Source organism: Ranitomeya imitator, chromosome 8 (assembly GCF_032444005.1).
Source record: "Ranitomeya imitator isolate aRanImi1 chromosome 8, aRanImi1.pri, whole genome shotgun sequence".
NCBI lineage: Eukaryota > Metazoa > Chordata > Amphibia > Anura > Dendrobatidae > Ranitomeya > Ranitomeya imitator.
In genome coordinates, this window is record NC_091289.1 from 202,631,131 (window position 1) to 202,658,811 (window position 27,681).

The following is a 27,681-nucleotide window of genomic DNA, read 5'->3' on the forward strand; positions in this document are numbered from 1 at the left end:
CAGCGTGTATAAGTGGGTGTGTGGCCTGGGTCGATGTGTGATTTATGCTCCCATTACAGCATAGGACAGAGGTTGAATGCTGGACTGAGAGTGGGGAGATAGATTAACCCTTCCACGCACAACCTCAGGTCACATGCTGAGAGCGGGCATGTGACGAATTAGCGACAGCACGGAGAGTGATCCGTGACAATTGGTGGCAGAGCGGTGGGATAAAATTATTTCTATTAGAGCATTAGTGCATGGTTTAAGCAATTATTCCCTGAATTAAAGAATTGGTATCCTTGCGAGGAGTGAACCAGTTCTACAAGGTTCAACTCAGTGAAGAAAAAAAAAAAAAACACAAAATTGAGCTTAACTTAAGTTGGTATACATGCAGAGGTTAAACGCATGTTCACAATGGCCACAAAACATTAAAACCTACAAGATAAAAAAGTAAATGAAAACCCTGATGTAACTAAGTAAAAAAGCAAAAGTGCATTTAAATAACACAGAGTTTTTAGTAATACTGTTTTTTGATCAAAAATAGCACAAAAGCCATCCCACCTTGTCACGGTAACTCTGATCGGGACAATCCTACACTGTCTAATATTAAAACCTTACCATGTGTCAATGTTGACCTCAGTGTGAATAAGGGCAGACGAAAAAGCCTGCGTCTGCCCTTATTCACACTGAGGTCAACATTGACACAATGTAAGGTTTTAATATTAGACCGTGTAGGACTGTCCCAATCAGAGTTACCGTGACGAGGTGGGATGGCTTTTGAGCTATTTTTTTTTATCAAAAAACAGTATTACTAAAAACTCTGTGTTATTTAAATGCACTTTTGCTTTTTTACTTAGTTACATCAGGGTTTTCATTTACTTTTTTCTCTTGTAGGTTTTAAGGTTCAACTCAGTGCTTACTTAGACATACTTGCAAACAGTGTCCCCTCCCCGTTTTTCTTTTCTATCTTTTATTTGGCAAAGGCTGTTCATCGATATGGCAGCCCAGTAGGAGAAGCAGAGGAAAGAGGCTCTGACCGACCTCTGTCAGCAGAGAGGAATAGAGACGGCTGACAGATCCATGGAGATGCTGATACGCGCCCTGGTCGAGCAGGACATAGAGCAAAGTGCTGGAACATCTGGCCAAGGAGAGAGCCCACCTCACAGAGACCCAGCAATGCCAGCTCTTGCACCAGAGATACCTGATGGAAATGCCAGCAATGCCAGTGCTGAGGAGCCTATGGACTGTACTTTACAAATGGACTTACAACAGCTGGGAACAAGTGATCCCAATCTGCACATGCAGCTTGTTCTACAGTACCGACAGGCTGCAGAACGCCGGGACCGGGCCGAAAGAGAGGCTGCAGAACGCCGGGAGGAGAGAGCTTTCCAGCTTCAGATGGCTCAAATAGAGAGGGGTATCAGTCCTCAGCTAACCCCCTCCCAGGACATAAATCCGAGGAGACCACGTCTTTGAAAACTTCCTTGTGATGGAAAAGGATACGGACTTAAATACTTTCCTTCGGGGGTTTGAAAAAACCTGCAGGCAATACCATCTACCCCATGAGCAGTGGGCACAATATCTAACCCCTGGGTTGAGAGGCAAAGCCCTGGAAGTTTTTGCTGGCCTCCCACCTGACCTAGATGGGAACTATGAGGCCATAAAAAAGGCCCTGATCAGGAAATACAACCTGACACCAGAAGTGTTTCGGAAGAAAGTTCCGGAACCTACAACGTGGATCCACTGACAGCTATGCGGATGTTGTGAGCACCTTGAGGACCACGTTCCACCAATGGATTAGAGACTTTCTGTTAACAGTTTTGAGGACTTAACGGATCTTATGGTCAAGGATCAATTTCTTCACATGTGCCCCATGGATGTACGACAATTTGTGTGTGATCGGGAGCCACAAACTGCGGATCAGGCTGCAAGGATTGCGGACTGCTATGTGGCTAACAGGATGCCTGAGGTGCGGAAGCCATCGGGATTAAGCTGGAGGGGAGGTAAGCCAAACGGGGACCCTTCTCCCTCTGCCGGCCGATCACCAGTGCTGTCCAAGCCCACCTTCTATGGGGCCCCGGGGAATAGACATTCTCTAAGCGATGCACGCCGATTCTTCTGCAACAAAGTGGGACATGTTAGCACTGTCTGCCCTGATAGGGAGAAACGCCCAACCACAACCACAAAGCCGTCTGTGCCCCCACCGTCTGTCCTCTTCGTGGCCGGCTCTGATGCGAGGGCAAATGAGAACTGTCAGTCTGTCACTGTTGGCAATAAAGTCACCACTGGTCTCAGAGACACTGGGGCAGAGGTGACCCTGGTGCGTCCATCGATGATAACCCCTGCCGATATCATACCAGGAAAGACTATGTCTATAACCGGGATTAGAGGGGTCAGCCCTGCCGTGTTGCCACCAATGTGTTGCTAGGCACGGACCTGGGGAGGATGGTGTCCCACTATGTTCCTCCCTTTCAAATAAATGCTACAGAGAAGGGGGAAGCAAGTGACCCACTTGAGATCCCGTGCGAGGAGGGAAAATGTCCCAATGCACAGGGCTGTACATATGTGGCAGCTGTGATCCGTAGTCAGGCTGCGGCTCAGACTCAACCCTAGAGATTTGTGGATGAGTCTCAGACAGAACTGCCAGAACAGGAGGCCCATACTGTGGTCCCGGAGCCTCCTCACATGGCAGACCCTCCAAGGTCCCTGATAACAGACAGTGAAGACTCAGCTTCCGACCAGGGCCTGGCAGTCACACTAGGCCGGGGCCTGCAGGCTGACCGTCAAAGCTTCCAGGAGGCCCTGCGGACAGATGTCAGTCTGGAGGAGCTCAGATGTCTTGCAGACCGACCCCCTGCTGCTTCTGGTAAAGAGAGAATATACTGGGACCAGGGCAGACTGTATACAGAGACTATCCCCACGGATACTACAGAATCTTGGGACTATGAACGGCGGCTGATCGTCCCTTATCCATTTAGGGAACAATTACTGAGAATTGCCCATCAAATTCCTCTGGCCGGACACCTTGGAATACAAAAGACTAAAGCTCGCCTGACACATAACTTCTATTGGCCCAAGATGGGGACAGATATTGCCAATTACTGCCTATCGTGCGTAGTTTGTCAGAGAGTTGGAAAGTCCGGGAATATACAGAAAGCTCCATTGATACCACTGCCTGTGATCGATGAAGCTTTCCAGCAAGTGGCTGTGGATGTCATAGGGCCACTTGCAGTCCCTAGGAGCTCTGGCAAAAAGTACATCCTCACAGTGGTGGACTATGCTACACGATACCCGGAAGCTGTGGCACTATCCTCCATCCGAGCAGACAAAGTGGCGGATGCTTTACTGACTGTGTTCTCTTGTGTGGGTTTCCCCAGGGAAATGTTGACCGATCAGGGAACCCAGTTCATGTCTGATCTGATGGAAAGCCTCTGTGAAAGAATACAAGTACAGCATTTTGTGGTCAGTACCTGTCATCCCCAAACCAACGGACTGTGCGAGCGTTTTAATGGAACATTAAAGCAAATGCTCAAAATGCTGGTGGAGACTGAAGGGAGAGACTGGGAGCGGTACCTCCCCATCTGCTGTTTGCCTACAGAGAGGTACCCCAGGCGTCTACTGGATTCTCCCCTTTGAACTGGTCTATGGGAGGAGGGTCAGGGGGCCACTTGATTTGATTAAGGACTGTTGGGAGGACGACCCAAAAACTACGGGAGTCTCAGTGGTTGAATATGTACTGCGGCTCAGAGAAAGTATGCAAAAACTAAGCAACCTGGCCCATGAGAACGTGACCCAGGCCTAAATCAACCAGAAGGTCTGGTACGACCGTAATTCCAGACTGAGGGCCTATGAGAAGGGACAGAAGGTTTGGGTGTTGGTCCCTATGTTACAGAATAATTTAGAGGCCGCATGGAAGGGACCATATACTGTACATAAGCGGCTGAATGATGTTAATTATGTGGTGACACTAGATGAGCATGCAAAGCGTCAGAAAGTGTTCCATGTAAATATGCTGAAGGCTCATCATGGCAGGGAGACCTGTGCCTTACCTGTCTGTAGCCTAAATAAATACCAAAATGACCCTGTAGGGGATATCATTCGGTGTTTCATGTCTGTAGCGTGCCTGAAGATGGTGAGGCTGATCTGTTACTAGATGTGGGGGCTGGGACTCAGTACATGTAGTCCCTGGAGTCAGTGTTTAACCCAATTCTGTACCTAAGCAGGAAACTCCTGCCCAGAGAAGTGGCTTATTCCACAATTGAGAAAGAATGTCTGGCAATTGTGTGGGCTCTGCAGAAGCTGCAACCATACCTCTATGGCCGCAACTTCACTGTGACCACAGATCATAACCCACTTAGTTGGCTCAACAGAGTAGTTGGGGACAACGGGAAATTGCTTAGATGGATTCTGATATTACAGCAATATGATTTCACAATTCAACATAAGAAAGGAATCGATCATGGAAATGCTGATGGCCTATCTCACCAAGGTGGGGCAGAACCAGATACATGCTTGGGAGCTGACCTGGAAGTCAACCCCCATGCACGTTCATAAGGAGGGAGGTGTAGTGAAATATGTATAAATATACATGTGTGCAGTGAACTATGTATAGGTTTATTGTGTGACTAGTAATAATTTAACATCTGTCCTGAAGGCTGCAGGTCTCACCCAGGTAACATAGTAACATAGTTAGTAAGGCCGAAAAAAGACATTTGTCCATCCAGTTCAGCCTATATTCCATCATAATAAATCCCCAGATCTACGTCCTTCTACAGAACCTAATAATTGTATGATACAATATTGTTCTGCTCCAGGAAGACATCCAGGCCTCTCTTGAACCCCTCGACTGAGTTCGCCATCACCACCTCCTCAGGCAAGCAATTCCAGATTCTCACTGCCCTAACAGTAAAGAATCCTCTTCTATGTTGGTGGAAAAACCTTCTCTCCTCCAGACGCAAAGAATGCCCCCTTGTGCCCGTCACCTTCCTTGGTATAAACAGATCCTCAGCGAGATATTTGTATTGTCCCCTTATATACTTATACATGGTTATTAGATCGCCCCTCAGTCGTCTTTTTTCTAGACTAAATAATCCTAATTTCGCTAATCTATCTGGGTATTGTAGTTCTCCCATCCCCTTTATTAATTTTGTTGCCCTCCTTTGTACTCTCTCTAGTTCCATTATATCCTTCCTGAGCACCGGTGCCCAAAACTGGACACAGTACTCCATGTGCGGTCTAACTAGGGATTTGTACAGAGGCAGTATAATGCTCTCATCATGTGTATCCAGACCTCTTTTAATGCACCCCATGATCCTGTTTGCCTTGGCAGCTGCTGCCTGGCACTGGCTGCTCCAGGTAAGTTTATCATTAACTAGGATCCCCAAGTCCTTCTCCCTGTCAGATTTACCCAGTGGTTTCCCGTTCAGTGTGTAATGGTGATATTGATTCCTTCTTCCCATGTGTATAACCTTACATTTATCATTGTTAAACCTCATCTGCCACCTTTCAGCCCAAGTTTCCAACTTATCCAGATCCATCTGTAGCAGAATACTATCTTCTCTTGTATTAACTGCTTTACATAGTTTTGTATCATCTGCAAATATCGATATTTTACTGTGTAAACCTTCTACCAGATCATTAATGAATATGTTGAAGAGAACAGGTCCCAATACTGACCCCTGCGGTACCCCACTGGTCACAGCGACCCAGTTAGAGACTATACCATTTATAACCACCCTCTGCTTTCTATCACTAAGCCAGTTACTAACCCATTTACACACATTTTCCCCCAGGCCAAGCATTCTCATTTTGTGTACCAACCTCTTGTGCGGCACGGTATCAAACGCTTTGGAAAAATCGAGATATACCACGTCCAATGACTCACCGTGGTCCAGCCTATAGCTTACCTCTTCATAAAAACTGATTAGATTGGTTTGACAGGAGCGATTTCTCATAAACCCATGCTGATATGGAGTTAAACAGTTATTCTCATTGAGATAATCCAGAATAACATCCCTCAGAAACCCTTCAAATATTTTACCAACAATAGAGGTTAGACTTACTGGCCTATAATTTCCAGGTTCACTTTTAGAGCCCTTTTTGAATATTGGCACCACATTTGCTATGCGCCAGTCCTGCGGAACAGACCCTGTCGCTATAGAGTCCCTAAAAATAAGAAATAATGGTTTATCTATTACATTACTTAGTTCTGTTAGTACTCGTGGGTGTATGCCATCCGGACCCGGAGATTTATCTATTTTAATCTTATTTAGCCGGTTTCGCACCTCTTCTTGGGTTAGATTGGTGACCCTTAATATAGGGTTTTCATTGTTTCTTGGGATTTCACCTAGCATTTCATTTTCCACCGTGAATACCGTGGAGAAGAAGGTGTTTAATATGTTAGCTTTTTCCTCGTCATCTACAACCATTCTTTCCTCACTATTTTTTAACGGGCCTACATTTTCAGTTTTTATTCTTTTACTATTGATATAGTTGAAGAACAGTTTGGGATTAGTTTTACTCTCCTTAGCAATGTGCTTCTCTGTTTCCTTTTTGGCAGCTTTAATTAGTTTTTTAGATAAAGTATTTTTCTCCCTATAGTTTTTTAGAGCTTCAATGGTGCCATCCTGCTTTAGTAGTGCAAATGCTTTCTTTTTACTGTTAATTGCCTGTCTTACTTCTTCGTTTAGCCACATTGGGTTTTTCCTATTTCTAGTCCTTTTATTCCCACAAGGTATAAACCGCTTACACTGCCTATTTAGGATGTTCTTAAACATTTCCCATTTATTATCTGTATTCTCATTTCTGAGGATATTGTCCCAGTCTACCAGATTAAGGGCATCTCTAAGCTGTTCAAACTTTGCCTTCCTAAAGTTCAGTGTTTTTGTGACTCCCTGACAAGTCCCCCTAGTGAAAGACAGGTGAAACTGCACAATATTGTGGTCGCTATTTCCTAAATGCCCAACCACCTGCAGATTTGTTATTCTGTCAGGTCTATTAGATAGTATTAGGTCTAAAAGTGCTGCTCCTCTGGTTGGATTCTGCACCAATTGTGAAAGATAATTTTTCTTGGTTATTAGCAGAAACCTGTTGCCTTTATGGGTTTCACAGGTTTCTGTTTCCCAGTTAATATCCGGGTAGTTAAAGTCCCCCATAACCAGGACCTCATTATGGGTTGCAGCTTCATCTATCTGCTTTAGAAGTAGACTTTCCATGGTTTCTGTTATATTTGGGGGTTTGTAACAGACCCCAATGAGAATTTTGTTACCATTTTTCCCTCCATGAATTTCAACCCATATGGACTCGACATCCTCATACCCTTCGCTAATATCCTCCCTTAAAGTGGACTTTAGACAAGACTTTACATAGAGACAAACCCCTCCTCCTCTCCGATTTTTACGATCCTTTCTAAACAGACTGTAACCCTGTAAGTTAACTGCCCAGTCATAGCTTTCATCTAACCATGTCTCGGTTATTCCCACTATGTCAAAGTTACCTGTAGATATTTCTGCTTCTAGTTCTTCCATCTTGTTTGTCAGGCTTCTGGCGTTTGCGAGCATGCAGTTTAGAGGATTTTTTTTTGTTCCAATCTCCTCACTGTGGATTGTTTTAGAAATGTTCTTACCTCCCTTCTGAGTATGTTTTCCTGGGTCGTCTTTGTTCGAGTCTAATGTTTTTCTTCCTGTCCCCTCTTCTTCTAGTTTAACGCCCTCCTGATGAGTGTAGCGAGTCTTCTGGCGAATGTGTGTTTCCCAGGTTTGTTGAGGTGTAGTCCGTCTCTGGCGAGGAGTCCATCATACCAGTAATTCACACCGTGGTCCAGGAATCCAAATCCTTGTTGTCTGCACCATCGTCTTAGCCAGTTGTTTGCATCAAGGATCCTGTTCCATCTCCTGGTGCCATGCCCATCTACTGGAAGGATAGAAGAAAAAACTACCTGTGCATCCAGTTCCTTTACTTTCTTCCCCAACTCTTCAAAGTCCTTGTAGATTGTCGGTAGGTCCTTCCTTGCCGTGTCATTGGTGCCAACATGTATCAGAAGAAATGGGTGGACGTCCTTGGAGCTGAAGAGCTTTGGTATCCTATCGGTCACATCCTTGATCATCGCACCTGGAAGGCAGCATACTTCTCTTGCAGTTATGTCCGGTCTGCAGATGGCTGCTTCGGTGCCTCTCAGTAGTGAGTCTCCCACCACCACCACTCTTCGTTGCTTCTTGGCTGTACTTTTTGCTGTCACTTGTTGCTGTGTGCCCTTTTCTTTTTTGCTTGCTGGTATTGCTTCATCCTTAGGTGTGCCATCTTCATCCTCTACAAAGATTTGATATCGGTTCTTCAGTTGTGTGGTTGGTGATTTCTCCACGGTCTTCTTGCTTCTTTTGGTCACATGCTTCCACTCATCTGCTTTTGGAGGTTCTCTGACACTTTTTGCACCTTCTGTGACCAGTAGAGATGCTTCTGTTCTGTCTAGAAAGTCTTCATTCTCTTTGATGAGTTTCAAAGTTGCTATTCTTTCTTCCAGACCCCGCACCTTTTCTTCTAAAAGGGCCACTAGTCTACACTTCTGACAGGTGAAATTGGATTCTTCTTCTGGTCGATCTGTGAACATGTAGCACATGCTGCAGCTCACCATGTAGGTTGTCACATCTGCCATGTTGCTCCTAGATCCTGCTGACTTGCTGTGTGTTTTCCTTCTTGTGTCATCTACTCAGCCAAGCTCTCTTGCAATAATGTCCTACAGGCAAAAATTCTTTCGAAGCAGCTGGTCCCGGCTGTACCCAACGATCTTCTAGCTTAGGGAGACTTCGCTTCTCCCAGAAGGCACCTGGAATATGCAAATTAGCCTCCTGAAGCTTGAATCCCTGGTTTGGTGATGCTTTCGAAGCAGCTGGTCCCGGCTGTACCCAACGATCTTCTAGCTTAGGGAGACTTCGCTTCTCCCAGAAGGCACCTGGAATATGCAAATTAGCCTCCTGAAGCTTGAATCCCTGGTTTGGTGATGCTTTCGAAGCAGCTGGTCCCGGCTGTACCCAACGATCTTCTAGCTTAGGGAGACTTCGCTTCTCCCAGAAGGCACCTGGAATATGCAAATTAGCCTCCTGAAGCTTGAATCCCTGGTTTGGTGATGCTTTCGAAGCAGCTGGTCCCGGCTGTACCCAACGATCTTCTAGCTTAGGGAGACTTCGCTTCTCCCAGAAGGCACCTGGAATATGCAAATTAGCCTCCTGAAGCTTGAATCCCTGGTTTAGGTGTTAATATGTATTTTCCTGAGACAGCAGACTTCTGTCTCCAATCTCGCCAGGGGGCCTAGCTAGGACCAGGAAAGAGAGGAAGCGCTTCACACCTTCGGCCCTTTCGAAGAGAGATGTCAATTACAGCCTGACACTATCTATCTGTGGGAAGCTTTACACAAAGGATCTCAGAGAAAATAATATATTCATTGGGGGCGTGGCCATGGTCCAATCAAAAACAAGCAATTAGAATATCAACTTGAGGGGCTAGTCTAGAAATCTGACCACCACGGTGACCCTATAAATTAGGCTTGTATACATTCAAAATTGTTCACATGTGAGGGCAGCCTGGGAAGCTGACGTGTTCCTTTCCATATTCACCCCCCCCTCAGGAAGCAGACTACAAGTTAGCTATTTCTGTAAGTTTTCTCCTGTTTGTTTTATACTGTATTGCATAGTTGTATGTCTTTTTATTACCATATTTTTGTATCTTTTTCTTTACTGTAAGCACTGTACTTTTGTACTAAAGCTTAAAACTTTTACAGTTGAACCTTGTATGTTCTAAAGAATCCATAGCCTAATGTGTGTGAGCCTTATGAGTGGTAGGCAGTATTAGTAAAATTTCCTGGACTCATCACCCATGTATTCGGTGAGTGGTGGCAGCGTGTATGAGCGGGTGTGTGGCCTTGGTCGGTGTGTGATTTATGCTCCGATTACAACATAGGACAGAGGTTGAATGCTGGACTGAGAGTGGGGAGATAGATTAACCCTTGCAGGCACAACCCGAAGTCACATGCTAAGAGCGGACACGTGATGAATTAGTGACAGCACGGAAAGGGATCCGTGACAATGGCAAATTGGTGGCAGAGCGGTGGGATCATAGAAAACTTGCAGGGTTCTTGCGAGGACCCTGCAAAAAATGTTTTGAAGATCAAACTCAGTGTTTATTAGATCTGAGATAAAACTGTATGTGTAGCAGTTACATCCTCCCCTTCTCTTCGTTTTTCTGTCCTATCTTTTATTTGGCAATTATGGCTGCAATGGTACACCCAGCACGAAAAGGAGACTATTGTTGGAATTTGTACGACCAAAGGCATTGACCCCCTTGGCAAAAACAAAGAACAAATGATCGCTGAACTGGAGCGACTTGAAGCAGAGCAAGCTAGTCCCCAGAGCTCAGCAGAGACAGGGGTCAGCCAAAGTATGGACAATACTGCTCCAGGGGTCCCGCCTGTAGATGCAAGCCGCATCAGCGACCAGAGTAATATGGACCCCCTCCGCCAGAAAGCCTTGGAGCAACTTCCCGCAGACAATCGTGAGGGACATCTCCAGCTGATTCAGCAACACCAAGACTGACAAGGCCGAACGGGAGTGGGAAGAGCGACAGGCCCAGTGGGAAGAGAGACAGTAACAGCTGGAGTTAGCCCGAATCCAGGGACAGAGATCTTCCCAGAACAGCAGTGAGTACAGCAACGTTCATTTCTTTAAACCCCATCTCAAGCATTTTCCTGTGATCGACAAGGATGCAGACTTGGACATATTTCTGCGGGGGTTTGAAAAAGCCTGTAGATAGTACCTGCTGCCTGAGGACCAATGGGCCCGATATTTAACTCCAGGGCTCAGAGGAAAAGCTCTGGAGGCGTTTGCTTCTATCCCTCAAGACCAAAATGGAGACTGAGGTCATTAAGCAGGTCCTGATAAAAAAAAAGTACCAGCTGGCTCCTGAGGTCTACCGTAAAAAGTTCCGGAACCTCCAACGTGGACCACACGACAGCTACCACGATGTGGTGCATGGGGCTCAGAACCAACTTTGAACAGTGGATCCAAGGACTGTTAGTGACCACCTTCGAGCAGCTAAAGGATCTGATGGTAAAAGACCAGTTCCTATATCTTTGTCTGGCTGAGGTGCGACAGTTTGTGATGGAGCTTGAGCCAAAAGAGGCAGATAAAGCAGTGCAGATTGCCGACACCTACGAGGCCAATCATAAACCGAAGGTGCGGAAGCTGGTCACCGCCTGCTGGAAAGGGGATAAGCCATCAACCACAATCCCTGCCTATGCCAGCCGACCCTCCGTAGGCCTTGTCTCCTTTGCCAACGCAAGACCTACATCTGAACCACGTAAGTGTTATTTCTGCAGTCAGACTGGACACCTTACCGCCACTTGTCCGGAGAAGCAGAAGAAGGGTCCCCCTTCCAAGGTCCCAGGGACTAATGCAGCAGTTCTTTTGTGGGTGGGGTGGTTGGGAGGGCCTGTGAAAATTTGCAGAAGGTCACCGTGGAGGGCACTGTCATTGTAGGCCTCAAGGACATTGGGGCCGACCGAAAACTCATCCAACCCGAACCGGTGTCCCCTGAACAGATTATCCTGGGGAAAACCCTGACTATCACCAGGATTGGGGGCCTCTGCTGTCCCTTGCCAATGGCCCAGGTTTTTATAGATTGGGAGGCCAGGAGCGGGGTGAAGGAAGTGGGAGTGTCCATAAACCTACCCGCAAACGTTTTGTAATATTAATGATGTGAATGTCAATGCTTTACCTGATAATGATGATGTATCTGGATGTACAGGAGAACTCAGCCATGTCACGCTGTGGGGAGATATTGCTGAGGCCCCCCTAACAGGAGCAAGCGTCAGTGCTAAGGGGATGGGGAGAGGCACGGGAACCATGGAGCAGGGGATGCCGTACAGCTGACCCATTTCACAAAGGAAGGTGACCTGGCTGATGGTAGCTGCCCCATAATTATCACTGCTCCTGAGGTAATATGGGAGGATGGGGAGATAGTAGAAGTAGCCAGGCAGGCTGATGGGACTGTTATTTCCCAGGGAGATGGCCTATATAGCCACTGTCACCCACAGAGTGGCCAGAATGCAAGTAACGCCCTGCCTTCTGGACCCTCTTCAGCCAGAGGAATAAATGAACCAGTTACGGACCCAGAGCAGGTCCCAGAGGTTCCACGCAAGGACGGGACTTTAACATCACTTCTGGCTGCCTCCAGCCAGAAGTTCCAGGCTGCTCTGCACTCAGATGCAAGCTTGAAGATGTTGAGGAACCTCGCTAAGACGCCCACCTCCGAGACTGATAAGGGTAGAAAGACTGTTCCCTGTAAACCCCAACAGGAGTGGTTGAGGGAAAGACAGCTGGCCGTACCCTACCAATTTAGAGGGGAGTTGTTACAGATTGCCAATGAGATTCCACTCGCTGGACACTTGGGGGTCAGCAAAAGTAAGGCCCGGCTGTCTCACCACTTCTATTGTCCCAAAATGGGAACAGATGTGACAAACTACTGTCGCTCCTGTATCACATCTCAAAGAGTGGGGAAGTCAGGGCCTGCTGCCAAAGCTCCCCTGATCTCTTTGCCAGTGATGGAGGAGCCTTTCCAGAGCATTACGGTGGACATTGTTGGACCACTGTCCATACCCAGCAGCTCTGGAAAATGTTTCATCCTTACTGTGGTAGATTATGCTACCCGGTGTCCGGAGGCAGTGGCTCTATCCTCAATTAGGGCGGATAAGGTGGCGGATGCCCTGTTGGCCACCTTTTCACAGGTAGGATTTCCCAGGGAGATGCTTACCGACCAGGGGACTCAACTCATGTCTCACATAATGGAGGCTCTCTGTAAGAAAATGGAGGTGCGGCATCAGGTATCGAGCGCGTATCATCTTCAAACCAATGGTTTGTGTGATTCAATGGTACCCTCAAACAGATGCTAAAAATGCTGGTTGAGTCCCTGGGAAGTGACTGGGAGCAGTACCTCCCACACCTGCTATTTGCTTACCGAGAGGTTCTGCAGGCATCGACGGCGTTCTCCCCCTTCGAGTCTGGGGACCCCTTGGTTTGGTAAGGGAATCCTGGGAAGAAGAGCTGAGCCCTCCAGGAGTGTCTATTCGTGGAGTATGTCATGCACTTCCGTGACAAGATGCAGACCTTGACGCAGTTGGTGCATGACAACATGGCGCAGGCCCATGCTGACCAGAAGCACTGGTATGACCAGAACGCCCGAGAGAGCACCTACCAGGTGGGTCAGAAGGAGAGGGTGCTGCTCCCCAAAGGACAAGCTTCAGGCGGCCTGGGAAGGCCCGTACGTCATACACCAACAGCTCAACCCGTTCACCTACGTGGTCACTCTTGACCACACTCGGGGTAGGCGAAATGCCTTCCACGTCAATATGATGAAGGCTCATCAAGAACGTTGAGCCTGCATCCTACCGGTCTGCAACCTCCCCGTGAATGGGGAGGAAGACCCCCTCCTGGACATGCTGGCCCAAGCGAAGGCCTGCAAGTCCATAGAGGATGTGGAGATAAGTGCCTTGCTATCTGCACGCCATCGGTCGCAGCTGTGAGCAACGCTAGAATCCTTCCAGGCCGTGTTTACCAACATGCCTGGAAGGACTGAGGTAGTGGTCCACGAAGTGGACCCCGGGAATCATGCCCCAATCCGGCGGACATCCTATCAGGTCTCGAACAAGGTGCAGCACGTCATGCGCCAGGAAATCAATGAGATGCTCCAGTTGGGGGTGATTAAATGGTCTAAGAGCGTGTGGGCCTCACCTGTAGTCCTGGTGCTAAAGGATCGGACCACCCGGTTCTGTGTGGACGACAGGGGGCTCAACGCCATAACTGCCTCCGATGCACACCCAATGCCACGCATCGTGGAGCTGCTTGAGCGATTACCTAGAGCAAGCTATCTATCCATTATGGATCTGAGTCCCCTGAACCCCGAGGCTCATGATAAGTCTGCCTTTATCACCCCCTTTGGACTGTACCTTAGAAGTGATTTATCACCCCCTTTGGCATGAAGAATGCTCCTGCCATGTTTCAGCAGATGGTCAACAACCTGCTCCAGGGCCTGGTGGTTTGCACGGTGGCATACCTGGATGACATTGCCGTCTTCAGTCCCACCTGGGAGGATCACCTCAAGCATCTGCAGCAGGTGCTCAGGCACATTCACCAAGCATGCTTGACCATCAAGCCGGGAAAGTGCCAGATGGGCTTGAACGAGGTCCACTACCTGGGGCACCGGGTAGGCAGGAGTATTCTGAAGCCAGAGCCTGTGAAAGTGGACACTATTGTGTCTTGGCCCACCCCCAGGACCAAGAAGCAGGTGATGTCCTTCTTGGGCACTGCAGGGTACTATAGGCGCTTTGTACAAAACTATAGTAGCCTTGCGAAGCCCTTGACCGGTCGCACCAAGAAAAACCTACCCCATACAGTCGATTGGACAAATGACTGTCAGGTAGCCTTTCAGGCTTTGAAGTCTGCTCTGAGCAGCTCTCCTGTGCTAAGGGCAGTGGACTGCAGTTGGCCGTTCTTAGTACAGACAGACGCCAGCGAGTCTGGCCTTGGTGCTATGCTCAGCCAGGTCGACTTGGTGAACCAATAGCACCCTGTGTTGTACCTTTAGCCAGAAGCTCCTGCCGAGGGAAGTGGCCTATTCCGCCATAGAGAAGGAGTGCCTGGCCATGGTATGGGCGCACCTTCACCATCGTGACTGACCACAACCCCCTGAGATGGCTGCACACCGTATCCGGTACAAACAGAAGGTTGCTATGCTGGAGCCTTGCTCTCCAGCAGTATGACTTTACCATTCAACACTGAAAGGGCAGCGAGTATGGCAATGCAAACGGGTTGTCCTGGCGGGGAGAGCCCTCGGAGATGCGCATGGAGGAGTACCAAGAGGTCCTGTCTCCGTAGTGCAGTCTAAAGGGGGGAGGTGATGGGAAGATATGAATGATTTTTCCATTATGCTGTGGGACCAACGTCTGCTGGCAGCCCCTCTTTCTCCTACTTTGTGAATTTACACTCCCTCTCCCTTCAACCAAATGGTCATTGGAATGTGAGTTTTATGTCTCTGCTAGCTAGCAGACCTGAATGTGTTCTTTACCTCCAAAAACCTTTTTGTCTTATAAGGCAAACACACAAAATCAAATTCCATGACACACTTCAATCCTAGAAACATGAAAATTGGATTTCCAGGATCTTGGCATCTGGGCGAAGCAAGGCAGCGTTTCGCGGCATCTAGGGCAATCAGAAACTGAATTTCTGCCCACCAGCAAACCACAGACAATGTGTTTAGTCTCAAAAAAACGATAAAATCGCAGGGGAAAATATGATGCCAATATCATTGGGCATAGATATAGAGAGTAGGAGTTTTTAATAATTTTCCAAAAGAGGTGTACCTCCTTGAAACAGCCCATAAAATAGGAGTGTCCATTTTAGGATTCATTCAGACCCGGAGAGACAGCAAACATCCATGCTGTGGACTGAATCTTTTCTTTGGGAGATCTCCTCACCTTTATCGATATGTCATACCTGTGACTGAGATTTAGTAAGTTTCATCTTTTCATCCCTTTTATTTTCTGTTTGTACATATTGCATTGTCTCTTTTGTAACTTTTGCAAACACTGCCTACTTTTTCTGGAGTAAACTTATAAATTTGCTAGCTTCTTTCTTTTCCTCTATGATCGAACCGACACGTTCTCCATGCAAATTCACACTACCTGCGGTTGGTTTCTAACCCGATATAGGCTTACTAACGGACCGGCTTATATCTAACGAGGAACTAGTGGCAGCAAACCATTCTGGTGTTATTGAGGGATCCTGGTAGTGATGGACGGAGGTTTATATGTAGCTCCCCAGCCTTGTACTGGTGATATATATACCGCCCTCACTGCAGAGTGCTCCTATACCCAGAATGCAGCAGGACAGCCTCTCCGGCGATTGCTTAGCCTAGGTCCAGTTCCCTGACTGAGCTGTGAGGGTAAGGGGGGCGTCAGAGAGCTGCAAGTTTCATGAACTAGAAAAGTAAAAGCTGTTCTCATGACAATGGTACAGGTCCTGTGACGGGCTGCGGTGTTATATATAGGTCATGTGATGGGCTGCCATGTCATATACAGGTCATGTGGGCGGCTGCGGTATTATATAAATCCTGTCTTCTCTTTTATCTTTTCCAGGACACCGGAATTACTTCAAGGACATAGAGATGATGTTGGGCTTCCCTCCTCCCCTCTTCTTCCAGATCTGCTGGCGATTCTTTTCTCCTGCTATCATATTTGTAAGTTCACCATAGGGCATTATTCACCAAATCTTGGTGAAGGGAGGAAGCGATATCGGTGTTACTATATGTAGTATTCCGCTTATCTCTCATATCAGAATTACATCACTCTGCGAGTCCTAGAGCAAATATCTACACATCACAGCCCCGAGCGACCGGAGCGCTGCATTGTGACATCACAGCCCGGAGCGACCAGAGCGCTCCATTGTGACATCACAGCCCCGAGCGACCGGAGCGCTCCAGTGTGACATCACAGCCCCGAACGACCGGAGCGCTGCAGTGTGACATCACAGCCCCGAGCGACCGGAGCGCTCCAGTGTTACATCAAAGCCGCGAGCGACCGGAGCGCTCCAGTGTAACATCACAGCCCCGAGCGACCGGAGCGCTCCAGTGTGACATCACAGCCCCGAGCGACCGGAGCGCTGCAGTGTGACATCATAGCCCCGAGCGACCGGAGCGCTCCAGTGTGACATCACAGCCCTGAGCGACCGGAGCGCTCCAGTGTAACAACACAGCCCCGAACGACCGAAGCGCTCCAGTGTGACATCACCGTCCCGAGCGACTGGAGCGCTGCATTGTGACATCACAGCCCGGAGCGACCAGAGCGCTCCATTGTGACATCACAGCCCCGAGCGACCGGAGCGCTCCAGTGTGACATCACAGCCCCGAACGACCGGAGCGCTGCAGTGTGACATCACAGCCCCGAGCGACCGGAGCGCTCCAGTGTTACATCAAAGCCCCGAGCGACCGGAGCGCTCCAGTGTAACATCACAGCCCCGAGCGACCGGAGCGCTCCAGTGTGACATCACAGCCCCGAGCAACCGGAGCGCTGCAGTGTGACATCACAGCCCTGAGCGACCAGAGCGCTCCAGTGTAACAACACAGCCCCGAACGACCGGAGCGCTCCAGTGTGACATCACCGTCCCGAGCGACTGGAGCGCTCCAGTGTGACATCAATCTCCAGCGACCAGAGCGCTCCAGTGTGACATCACAGCCCCGAGCGACCGGAGCGCTCCAGTGTGACATCACAGCCCCGAGCGACCGGAGCGCTCCAGTGTAACATCACAGCCCCGAGCGACCGGAGCGCTCCAGTGTAACATACAAAAAAAAGTGAAAAAGTCAGCTCACCCGAGTATGTGCTACTCCACATCCATGTCCGCACGGATAAAGGCAGAGCAGCTGGTGCAAGACAATCAGAAAAAAGGTGCAATCCAGCGGGAAACCAAATCTTCAATTAAAATGCAATGTTTATTGATCCATTAATAAAGATATTCATATTGAATATCTGGACAGCATGGTGGCTCAGTGGTTAGCACTGCAGCCTTGCAGCGCTGGGGTCCTGGGTTCTAATCCCACCTTGGACAACATCTGCAAGGCGTTTGTATGTTCTCTCCGTGTTTGCGTGGGTTTCCGGTTTCCTCCCACATTCCAAAAAAGACATACTGATAGGGAATTTAGATTGTGAGCCCCATCAGGGGCAGTGATGATAATGTGTGGAAAACTGTAAAGCGCTGCGGAATGTTAGCGCTATATAAAAATAAAGATTATTAAGATTATTATATTGATGTACCAAAAAAATGAGAAAATATCTTGCACATTACAGCATAGCGCACAACTGCAACGTTAACCAACGCATTTTGACAAACGTCTAAATCATGGCCATGCAGTTGAGATATTTTCTCATTTTTTTGGTACACCAATATGAATATTTTTATTAATGGATCAATAAACATTGCATTGTAATTTAAGATTTGGTTTCCCGCTGGATTGCACCTTTTTTCTGATTCTCCAGTGTAACATCACAGCCCCGAGCGATCGGAGTGCTCCAGTGTTATTTGTGTTACATCTCCATTTGTTTTCATACCATGGGGCCCCACTGACATGGATATGACATGAGGCCCCTTCCACATTGTTCTTCCCCACGTTAGTGGCTCCGTCTGCACTATTATGTTCAATGGCCCCATCGTCGAATACACCCAAATCCCAATTTGCAGGGGGTTCATACGCAATGTGAAAGGGGCCTTAGAAATGATGATGCTTTAACCTGTTCCTCTGGGATAGCCGGAGCTTCGCTGTTAACCCTTCTCTCTCCACTTCCAGTTCATCCTGATTTTCACCGTCATCCAGTATCGGCCGATCTCGTACAATGACTACGTGTACCCGGACTGGGCCATCATGCTGGGCTTCCTAATGGCGCTCTCCTCCGTTGTCTGCATCCCGTTGTACGCTGCTTTCAGGATCTGGCGTTCAGAAGGCGACACCTTCCTGCAGGTAGAGTCGACGTCCATGTGATCGTGCAGATGATGGGGTTCTCCTCCCCAGGTCTCTGACTCCTCTCTTCTCTTCCAGAGGCTGAAGAACTCAGTAAAACCCAACAAGGATTGGGGCCCTGCCCTCTCCGAGCACCGGACAGGCCGCTACGCCCCGAGTGATGGCAGCCCCGAGGCCCAACCCCTGAACCCTGAGAAGCACAAGAAGGAAGAGATTGGCCTGACAATACACGGCAGCAATGGGCAGGCCCACAGCCAGGACTCGAAGGTGTAACCAGCGGGGCGGAGGGGATGGAGAGAGGCGCTGGTGTGTGGATGACCCTCGTTACCCTCTTCCCCCTGCTCCTTCGTGTTTTCATCCAGACCAGTCCTTTCCTCCATTGCCTGGTTCCAACCCGTCACCTCAGAACAGAATAACTACCGGACTCACGGGGAGATGAGAAGCCGTCAGCTGCTGAGCAGAGGGTCACGGGTCTCCCGTCCTGCTCCCCACACCCGGGACCATCCGGAGGACATTGCTGCTGAGTGGCTCATTGTCTCCGTGGATGGAGGTTGCGCGGGGGAGGAGTAGTTCTTCTAACAATAGTTTACAGAGAGAAAAATTCTTACTCAGATCTTCTAACACTGGGTGGTCGGGGGCTCAGATCCCACCTGCACGCTTCCATGGCGCTGACTCGGACATTTGACTGCGCCAAGGGAAGGACACAAGGAAGGAATGCGGATATCCTGCTACCGGAGGTGGAATTAGAGGCAGGGTCTACCCCTGATGTCGAGGGGCGCTGCTACCCAGAGAACTTGTGGCCGCCATGACGCCGCCATTTGTCATAGTTGTAAAGTAGCGTTGGCGTCTCGTTGAGCTCCGCACACTAACAGGACGGCTTCTGCGTCATTAACTCGTTAGCCTCCTCACTAACATGGGATGTGTCCTGTTCCTGGTACCGGCGGTCCCCGTGTCCACACTGTGGTCTGATATATTGTGGTCCGCGCAGCCGTCAGCCGTTCATATCGGGTCGTACTGATGTCGTGACATAATGACAAAGGACTGGGGCTCTCAGCATCCTCCATGTAGCCAATTCATGACACGGTTTGGAGTTGTTACTGTCTGGCCTGGCCTCTCACACGGGGTCCGAGTGCTCCCCGAGCCCACCCATATGTTGTATCTGCTGCTGGTGACCTGGTGGAGCCCTGACAACACTGCGCCCATGTCGCTGCCACCAGTGGGGCTCCTGCAGACGTACGTGCGTGTCATGGCGTCAGTGTTCCCCAGGAGCAGGTACATATATATATATATATATATATATATATATATATATATATATATACTCTCCATGCAGCCGTCCTCTTCGTCACTCGGCCTCTGCTCCCACAAGGTGAGCACACAATTAGTCTCACAGCAGTGCAGTAAAGTGTGACGGCTCTGTCCAGTCGTGGAGTAGATCCGGTGCCCACGTCTCACAGCCGCCGCTGATCCTCAGGGTTTAATTAATGGTTGCAACATTTTACCAGAAAAACGTGAATATGACCCGGCAGAGAGGCGGCATCTGACTACTGATACTGTGAAACAAGGGGTTAACATGGAGACGCAAGGGTCCTGGCTCAGACTTTACCACTCAATGGGGGATCCGCTTTTCTCCTGACTTTCCTGGAGCGCTGACTTCAGCCTGAAGCAATAATAGCCGGCAGACGTGCGCCGCGCCATCGAGACACCGGACGGTTGACATATCACGGTTACACTCATCGTGCTAGGACACGTCATGTGACACTGCGCCGCCCCATAGACCAATCACGTAATGTTTACAGAGGGTCCTGTGCCGGAATCAGCGCTGGGAAAGAAAGTGCCAAACGTAAAACTGCGCTACACAAGAAGCTGTTGTCATGGAGATGGGGATACCTTGTATCTACAGCCCTGCACAAGTCATCTGTGACATCATCACATCCTGCGCGTTGGGGGGTGCCAGTGATAAGCACAAATGCGACAGCGCTGCCGCAGAAGAGAGCAGAAGTATTACACCAGCAGCACAAGGCACCTAGATACTGCAGAGCAGGCACCGGGCCCCTGAGCCGGGGGCCGTAGAGTCCCTGCAACGGGCCCCTGAGCCGGGGGCCGTAGAGTCCCTGCGCCGGGGGCCGTAGAGCCCCTGAGCCGGGGGCCGTAGAGTCCCTGCGCCGGGCCCCTGAGCCGGGGGCCGTAGAGTCCCTGCGCCGGGCCCCTAAGCCGGGGGCCGTAGAGTCCCTGAACCGGGGGTCGTAGAGTCCCTGCGCCGGGCCCCTGAGCCGGGGGCCGTAGAGTCCCTGCGCCGGGCCCCTGAGCCGGGGGCCGTAGAGTCCCTGCGCCGGGGGCCGTAGAGTCCCTGAGTCGGGGGCCCCAGAGTCCCTGCACTGGGCCCCTGAGCCGGGGGCCGCAGAGTCCCTGAACTAGGAGCCACAAAGCACCTGGACGAGAGCTGTAGAGTCCCTGCATCGGGCCCCTGAGGCGGGAACCACATTCCCCAATCACTGACTATTCCTGGATTATACCAGAGTGACAGTAATATCGATATTACAGCAGAAGTCGCCCTGTGTCGGTGGGGCCCCTCTGCTGGGGGCCCCTATTCAGACTGAACATGAAGGAGTTTTCAAGTTTTATGAAAAGCTCTGGACCGTTCCTAAACCCTGTGTGTAGCCGTCGCTCACCCCTTTTAAGATCTCTGCTTGCTGTCTCATCCTGTGTCCAGTGTAGACAGTCTGTTACAATGTATCAGGCTGCTCTGAGGATTGTCTTGGCTGGATTCCATTGTAACAGACCCTCAGCTGTGTGAGCAGGAGAAGGCCAGGTCCCATTTTCAGGCTCTGGATGAGTTCAGCAAAAAGACTCCCGGGACTCTGGTCAAGGGGCCGGCAGCCCAAGCCCCTGCGGACCCCCTCTTCTGAGGAGTAGGCCTGGTGCAACATCATGTGTGTTATGCAGCAACGATGGCCTAATCAGAACGGACGCAGAGGATTCCGGCTGTAGTCCAGGGGCCCAGGATTACCAACATGGTCGCTAGATCAAGGATCTGCAAATCTTTTAGCTCAACTCTAAAACAGCAATCAGAGATCTGGAAATGGCGAGAAGTGGAAGCACAAAATCTATTGCAAAGCTGCAGAACATTCTTTATACAGTTATTACGCTTCACTTACAGGGGACTGGACGCTGCCCCTTTAATACATAATTTTAGCACAAGCTCTGCTGCAAATTACAACTTGAGGCATCATTCAAATGCCAACTCCTCGTGGGTGGAGCTGATGCTCTGGGCGTGGCTGTCAGCGGCCAATTGTTGCACTAGATGCATGTTAGTGACTTTTGTCTTTGCTCATTCTTGCAGTGGAGCAGTGCAGTGATATCAGCGCTCAGCTCTGCTGCGTCTGTGTGTAGTGGCACAGTGTCAGGTTATGTACACGAGCAGCAGGTGACGCCGCGTCCTGCATCTTTATTCCTTTACACTTTCCCCTCTGAGCTTTCAGATATTAATGCCGATGCTATATATGTGGCTGTAGTCTGTAGGGGGAGCGTCTGATGGGAGTTGTAGGTGGTAACGCTCCTCAGTGATGTTCCTCCATTGCACCAAGTAGCGTCGCGTGTTTCCTTGTGACGTGTCGCACGTCCATTGTTCTTCTATGTGTCTGATACTTTGTTTCATTTTATTCTCACGTCCCGACCCCCCACTAGAGAAGCACAAGGCACCCCAAGAAGAACCGTACTGCCGTCACACCCGGGAGTAGACGACGGACACAATGTCCCTGTAGTTTGACTTATTAGCAATAAAGAATGGTAGAAACCTCGCCCTGTCACCGCCTCTTCTTTCCAGGGGTCTCTGTCAGTGTTTGGCATCAAAAAGTCACAATTATTTTCAATGACAATTTTGCGCAATAACGTGACGATTCATTTTCTTACGCTGCTTTCGCCACTGTTTAACGGTGGGTGCAATTCTGGAGTCATGAGTGAAGAATTGGGACTTCATAATAAGTTGCAAAAAAACTACAAACTCCGTTATTCGGGGGCGACGTAAACCAGGGGAGATTAAGGGTAAAGATGCACCAATCACATTGCAGCTACAAAGCCAGCTGAAATCTCTCTAGTGACCCCGTGGGAATAATGAGTCTGGTGGGACATCATGTTACATGTATAAAGAAGCAGCGCCCAGGAGTGCCACAGTGGTCCCACAACTCCCACCAGGGCCAGCGTTAGAGAGGTGGGAGAAGACTGGGCAATGGCTCTGGACCCCCACACCCTTGGGAGCCCCCAGCGTCTACAGCAGGAGCTACACTGATAATAGCATTCCAATGTGGAGACGTCAGCATCACGTGACCATGGTGCCACTATTGGTCTTATACTCTGCGGGAGTCAGAAGAACTGGACAGAAGGTGGCAGTAACTGTTTGGCTATATAATATTTATACAGTTGTGTGAAAAAGTGTTCAGCCCCTTCCTGATTTACTATTCTTTTGCATGTTTGTCTCTTAAATGTTTCCAATCGTCAAACAAATGTAAATATTAGACAAAGATAACACAAGTAATCACAAAATGCAGTTTATAAATTGTCTTTATTATTAAGGAAGAAAGAAATCCAAACCTACAGGGCCCTGCGTGATAAAGTGATTGCCGCCCTTAGCAGCAAACACTGCAATCAAGCATTTGTGAGAACTGGCAATGAGTCTTTTACATGGCCGCTCATCTCTGAAGAATTGTTGTAGTTCATTCACATTGGAGGTTTCCGAGCATGAACCTCCTTTTTAAGGTCATGTCGCAGCATCTCAATTGGATTAAGGTCAGGACTTTGACTAGGCCACTCCAAAGTCTTAATTTTGTTTTTCTTAAGCCATTCAGAGGTGGGCTTGCTGGAGTGTGTTGGATCATTGTCCTGCTGCATAACCCAAGTGCACTTCAGCTTGAGGTCATGAACAGAAGGCCAGACATTTCCCTTCAGGATTTTTTGGTAGACAGCAGAATTCATGGTTCCATTTACCACAGCAAGTCTTCCGGGTCCTGAAGCGGCAAAAGAGCCCCAGACCACCACCATATTTTACTGTTCATTTTCTGAAATGATGTGCTGCTTCTACGGCAGATGTAATGGGACATCAGAATATTCTCCCAAAAGTCTTGGGGGATCATCAAGAAAAGATGCTTTCTTGCAAAAGTGAGATAAGCCTTTATGTTCTTACTGCTCAGCAGTGGTTTTTGTCCTGGAACTCTTTCAGGCAGGCCATTTTTGTCCAGTCTCTTTCTTATGGTGGAGTCATGAACAGTGACCTTAACTGAGGCAAGTTATTCCTGCAGTTCTTTGGATGTTATTATGGGGTCTTTTGTGACCTCTTGGATGAGGAGTTGCTGCACTTTTGGGGTAATTTTGGTCTGCCGGCTACTTCTGGGAAGGTTCACCACTGTTCCATGTTTTTGTCATTTGTGGATAATGGCTCTCACTGTGGTTCAATGGAGTCCTAAGCTTTAGAAATGGCTTTATAACCTTTTCCAGAATAATAGATCTCAAATACTTTGTTTTTCATTTGTTCCAGAATTTCTTTGCTTAGCATCATGATATTTAGCTGTTGACAAACTTTGTCAGGCAGGTCCTATTTCAGTGATTTCTTGATTGAGAATAGGCGTGGCAGTAATCAGGCCGGGGTGTGTCTAGGGAATGTGAAATCAGCTTCCCAAAGATGTGATAAACCACAGTTAGGTGGGTGTGGTGGCAATCACTTTTTCACACAGGGCTCTGGAGGTTTGGATTCCTTTCTCCCTTAATAAGTGAAGACCTTCATTTATAAACTGCATTTTGAGACTACTTTTCTTATCTTCATGTAGTATTTACATTTGTTTGGTGATCGGAAACATTTAAGTGTGACAAACATGGTAAAGAATAGAAAATAGGAAGGGGACAAACTTTTTAGACAAATTGTAGATGTGTATATATATATATATATATATATATATATATACACACACACACACACACACACACACACACACACACACACACACACACACACACACACACACACTACAGACCAAAAGTCAAAAGTTTGGACACACCCTCTCATTTAAAGATTTTTCAGTATTTTCATGACTATGAAAATTGTACATTCACACTGAAGGCATCAGAACTATGAATTAACACATGTGGAATTATAGACTTAACAAAAAAGTGTGAAACAACTGAAAATATGTCTTATATTCTAGGTTTTTCAAAGTAGCCACCTTTTGCTTTGATGATTGCTTTGCACACTCTTGGCATTCTCTTGATGAGCTTCAAGAGGTAGTCATCGGGAATGGTCTTCCAACAATCTTGAAGGAGTTCCCAGAGATGCTTAGCACTTGTTGGCCCTTTTGCCTTCACTCTTCGGTCCAGCTCACCCCAAACCATCTCGATTGGGTTCAGGTCTGGTGACTGGAGGGCAGGTCATCTGGCGTAGCCCCCCCATCACTCTCCTTCTTGGTCAAATAGCCCTTACACAGCCTGGAGGTGTGTTTGGGGTAATTGTCCTGTTGAAAAATAAATGATGGTCCAACTAAACGCAAACCGGATGGAATAGCACGCTGTTCCAAGATGCTGTGGTAGCCATGCTGGTTCAGTATGCCTTCAATTTTGAATAAATCCCCAACAGGGTCGCCAGCAAAGTCCCACCCCCCACCCCCGCCCCCCTCACACCATCACACCTCCTCCATGCTTCACGGTGGGAACCAGGCATGTAGAGTCCATCCGTTCACCTTTTCTGTGTCGCACAAAGACACGGTGATTGGAACCAAAGATCTCAAATTTGGACTTATCAGACCAAATCACAGATTTCCACTGGTCTAATGTCCATTCCTTGTGTTCTTTAGCCCAAACAAGTCTCTTCTGCTTGTTGCCTGTCCTTAGCAGTGGTTTCCTAGCGGCTATTTTACCATGAAGGCCTGCTGCACAAAGTCTCCTCTTAACAGTTGTAGAGATGTGTCTGCTGCTAGAACTCTGTGTGGCATTGACCTGGTCTCTAATCTGAGCTGCCGTTAACCTGCGATTTCTGAGGCTGGTGACTCAGATAAACTTATCCTCAGAAGCAGAGGTGACTCTTGGTCTTCCTTTCCTGGGGCAGTCCTCATGTGAGCCAGTTTCTTTGTAGCGCTTGATGGTTTTTGCCACTGCACTTGAAGCTCATCAAGAGAATGCCAAGAGTGTGCAAAGCAGTCATCAAAGCAAAAGGTGGCTACTTTGAAGAACCTAGAATATAAGACATATTTACAGTTTCACTTTTTTAAGTATATAATTCCACATGTGTTAATTCATAGTTTTGATGCCTTCAGTGTGAATGTACAATTTTCATAGTCATGAAAATACAGAAAAATCTGTAAATGAGGTGTGTCCAAACTTTAGGTCTGTACTGTGTGTGTGTGTGTGTATATATATATATATATATATATATATATATATATATCCATATATATAATTGCCTAAGGGTTTTTCCGTCTGTCTGTCTGTCTGTCTGTCCTGGAAATCCCGTCTCTCTGATTGGTCGAGGCCTCGACCAATCAGCGACGGGCACAGCGACGATGATGTCATAAAGGACGTAGATATCCCGCGTTTGATTGGTCGAGGCCGCCAGGCCTCGACCAATCAGCAACGGGCACAGTATCGACGTAGATGTCATAATGGTTGCCATGGCGACGGGCCATGCGATGATGATGTCATAAAGGACGTAGACATCCCGCGTCTGATTGGTCGAGGCCACCAGGCCTCGACCAATCAGCAACGGGCACAGTATCGACGTAGATGTCATACTGGTTGCCATGGCGACGATGATGTCATAAAGGTTGCCTCGACCAATCAGCGACTGGCACAGTCTGCCGCGAATTCTGGAATCATCATTGTCCATATACTACGGGGACATGCATATTCTAGAATACCCGATGCGTTAGAATCGGGCCACAATCTAGTATATATATATATCTATATATATAATTGCCTAAGGGTTTTTCCGTCTGTCTGTCCTGGAAATCCCGCGTCTCTGATTGGTCGAGGCCGCCAGGCCTCGACCAATCAGAGACCGGCACAGCATCGACGTAGAAATCCCGCGTCTCTGATTGGTCGAGGCCTCCAGGCCTCGACCAATCAGCGACGGGCACAGCGACGATGATGTCATAAAGGACGTAGACATCCCGCGTCTGATTGGTCGAGGCCGCCAGGCCTCGACCAATCAGCAATGGGCACAGCGACGGTGATGTCATAATGGTTGCCATGGCGACAATGATGTCATAAAGGTTGCCTCGACCAATCAGCGAAGGGCACAGTCTGCCGCGAATTCTGGAATCATCATTGTCCATATACTACGGGGACATGCATATTCTAGAATACCCGATGCGTTAGAATCGGGCCACAATCTAATATATATATATATATATATATATATATATATATATATATATACATACAGTTAGGTCCATATATATTTGGACAGAGACAACATTTTTCTAATTTTGGTTATAGACATTACCACAATGAATTTTAAACAAAACAATTCAGATGCAGTTGAAGTTCAGACTTTCAGCTTTCATTTGAGGGGATCCACATTAAAATTGGATGAAGGGTTTAAGAGTTTCAGCTCCTTAACATGTGCCACCCTGTTTTTCAAAAGTAATTTTAAATAAAATGTTCATTTTTAGTACTTGGGTTGACAACCCTTTGTTGGCAATGACTGCCTGAAGTGTTGAACTCATGGACATCACCAGCCGCTGTGTTTCCTCCTTTTTGATGCTCGGCCTTCACTGCGGTGGTTTTCAGTTGCTGTTTGTTTGTGGACCTTTCTGTCTGAAGTTTAGTCTTTAACAAGTGAAATGCTGCTCAGTTGGGTTGAGATCAGGTGACTGACTTGGCCATTCAAGAATATTCCACTTCTTTGCTTTAATAAACTCCTGGGTTGCTTTGGCTTTATGTTTTGGGTCATTGTCCATCTGTAGTGTGTAGTTTGGCTGCATTTGTCTGGATCTGAGCACACAGTATGGCGGCTCTGAAGACCTCAGAATTCATTCGTCCTGTGTCCCATCATCAATAAACACTAGTGACCCAGTGCCACTGGCAGCCATGCATGCCCGCGCCATCACACTGCCTCCGCCGGGTTTATGCATGCCCGCGCCATCACACTGCCTCCGCCGTGTGTTACAG

At 48.3% G+C, this 27,681-nt stretch overlaps 1 protein-coding gene across 5 annotated transcripts in view; it reads left to right on the top strand.

The window, feature by feature from the left end:
• The window catches only part of SLC6A9 (solute carrier family 6 member 9), a 224,919-nt gene extending 202,589 nt beyond the window's left edge, over window positions 1–22,330 (top strand). For all 5 annotated transcript variants that reach the window (XM_069735854.1, XM_069735853.1, XM_069735852.1 and 2 more), the window contains 3 exons: window positions 16,160–16,260; window positions 18,361–18,531; window positions 18,610–22,330. In XM_069735854.1, the coding sequence (XP_069591955.1) occupies window positions 16,160–16,260; window positions 18,361–18,531; window positions 18,610–18,804 (467 nt within the window). In that variant the 3' untranslated portion in view covers window positions 18,805–22,330. The remainder of the gene's footprint in view (window positions 1–16,159; window positions 16,261–18,360; window positions 18,532–18,609) is intronic.
• The last annotated feature ends 5,351 nt before the right edge of the window (window positions 22,331–27,681 follow it).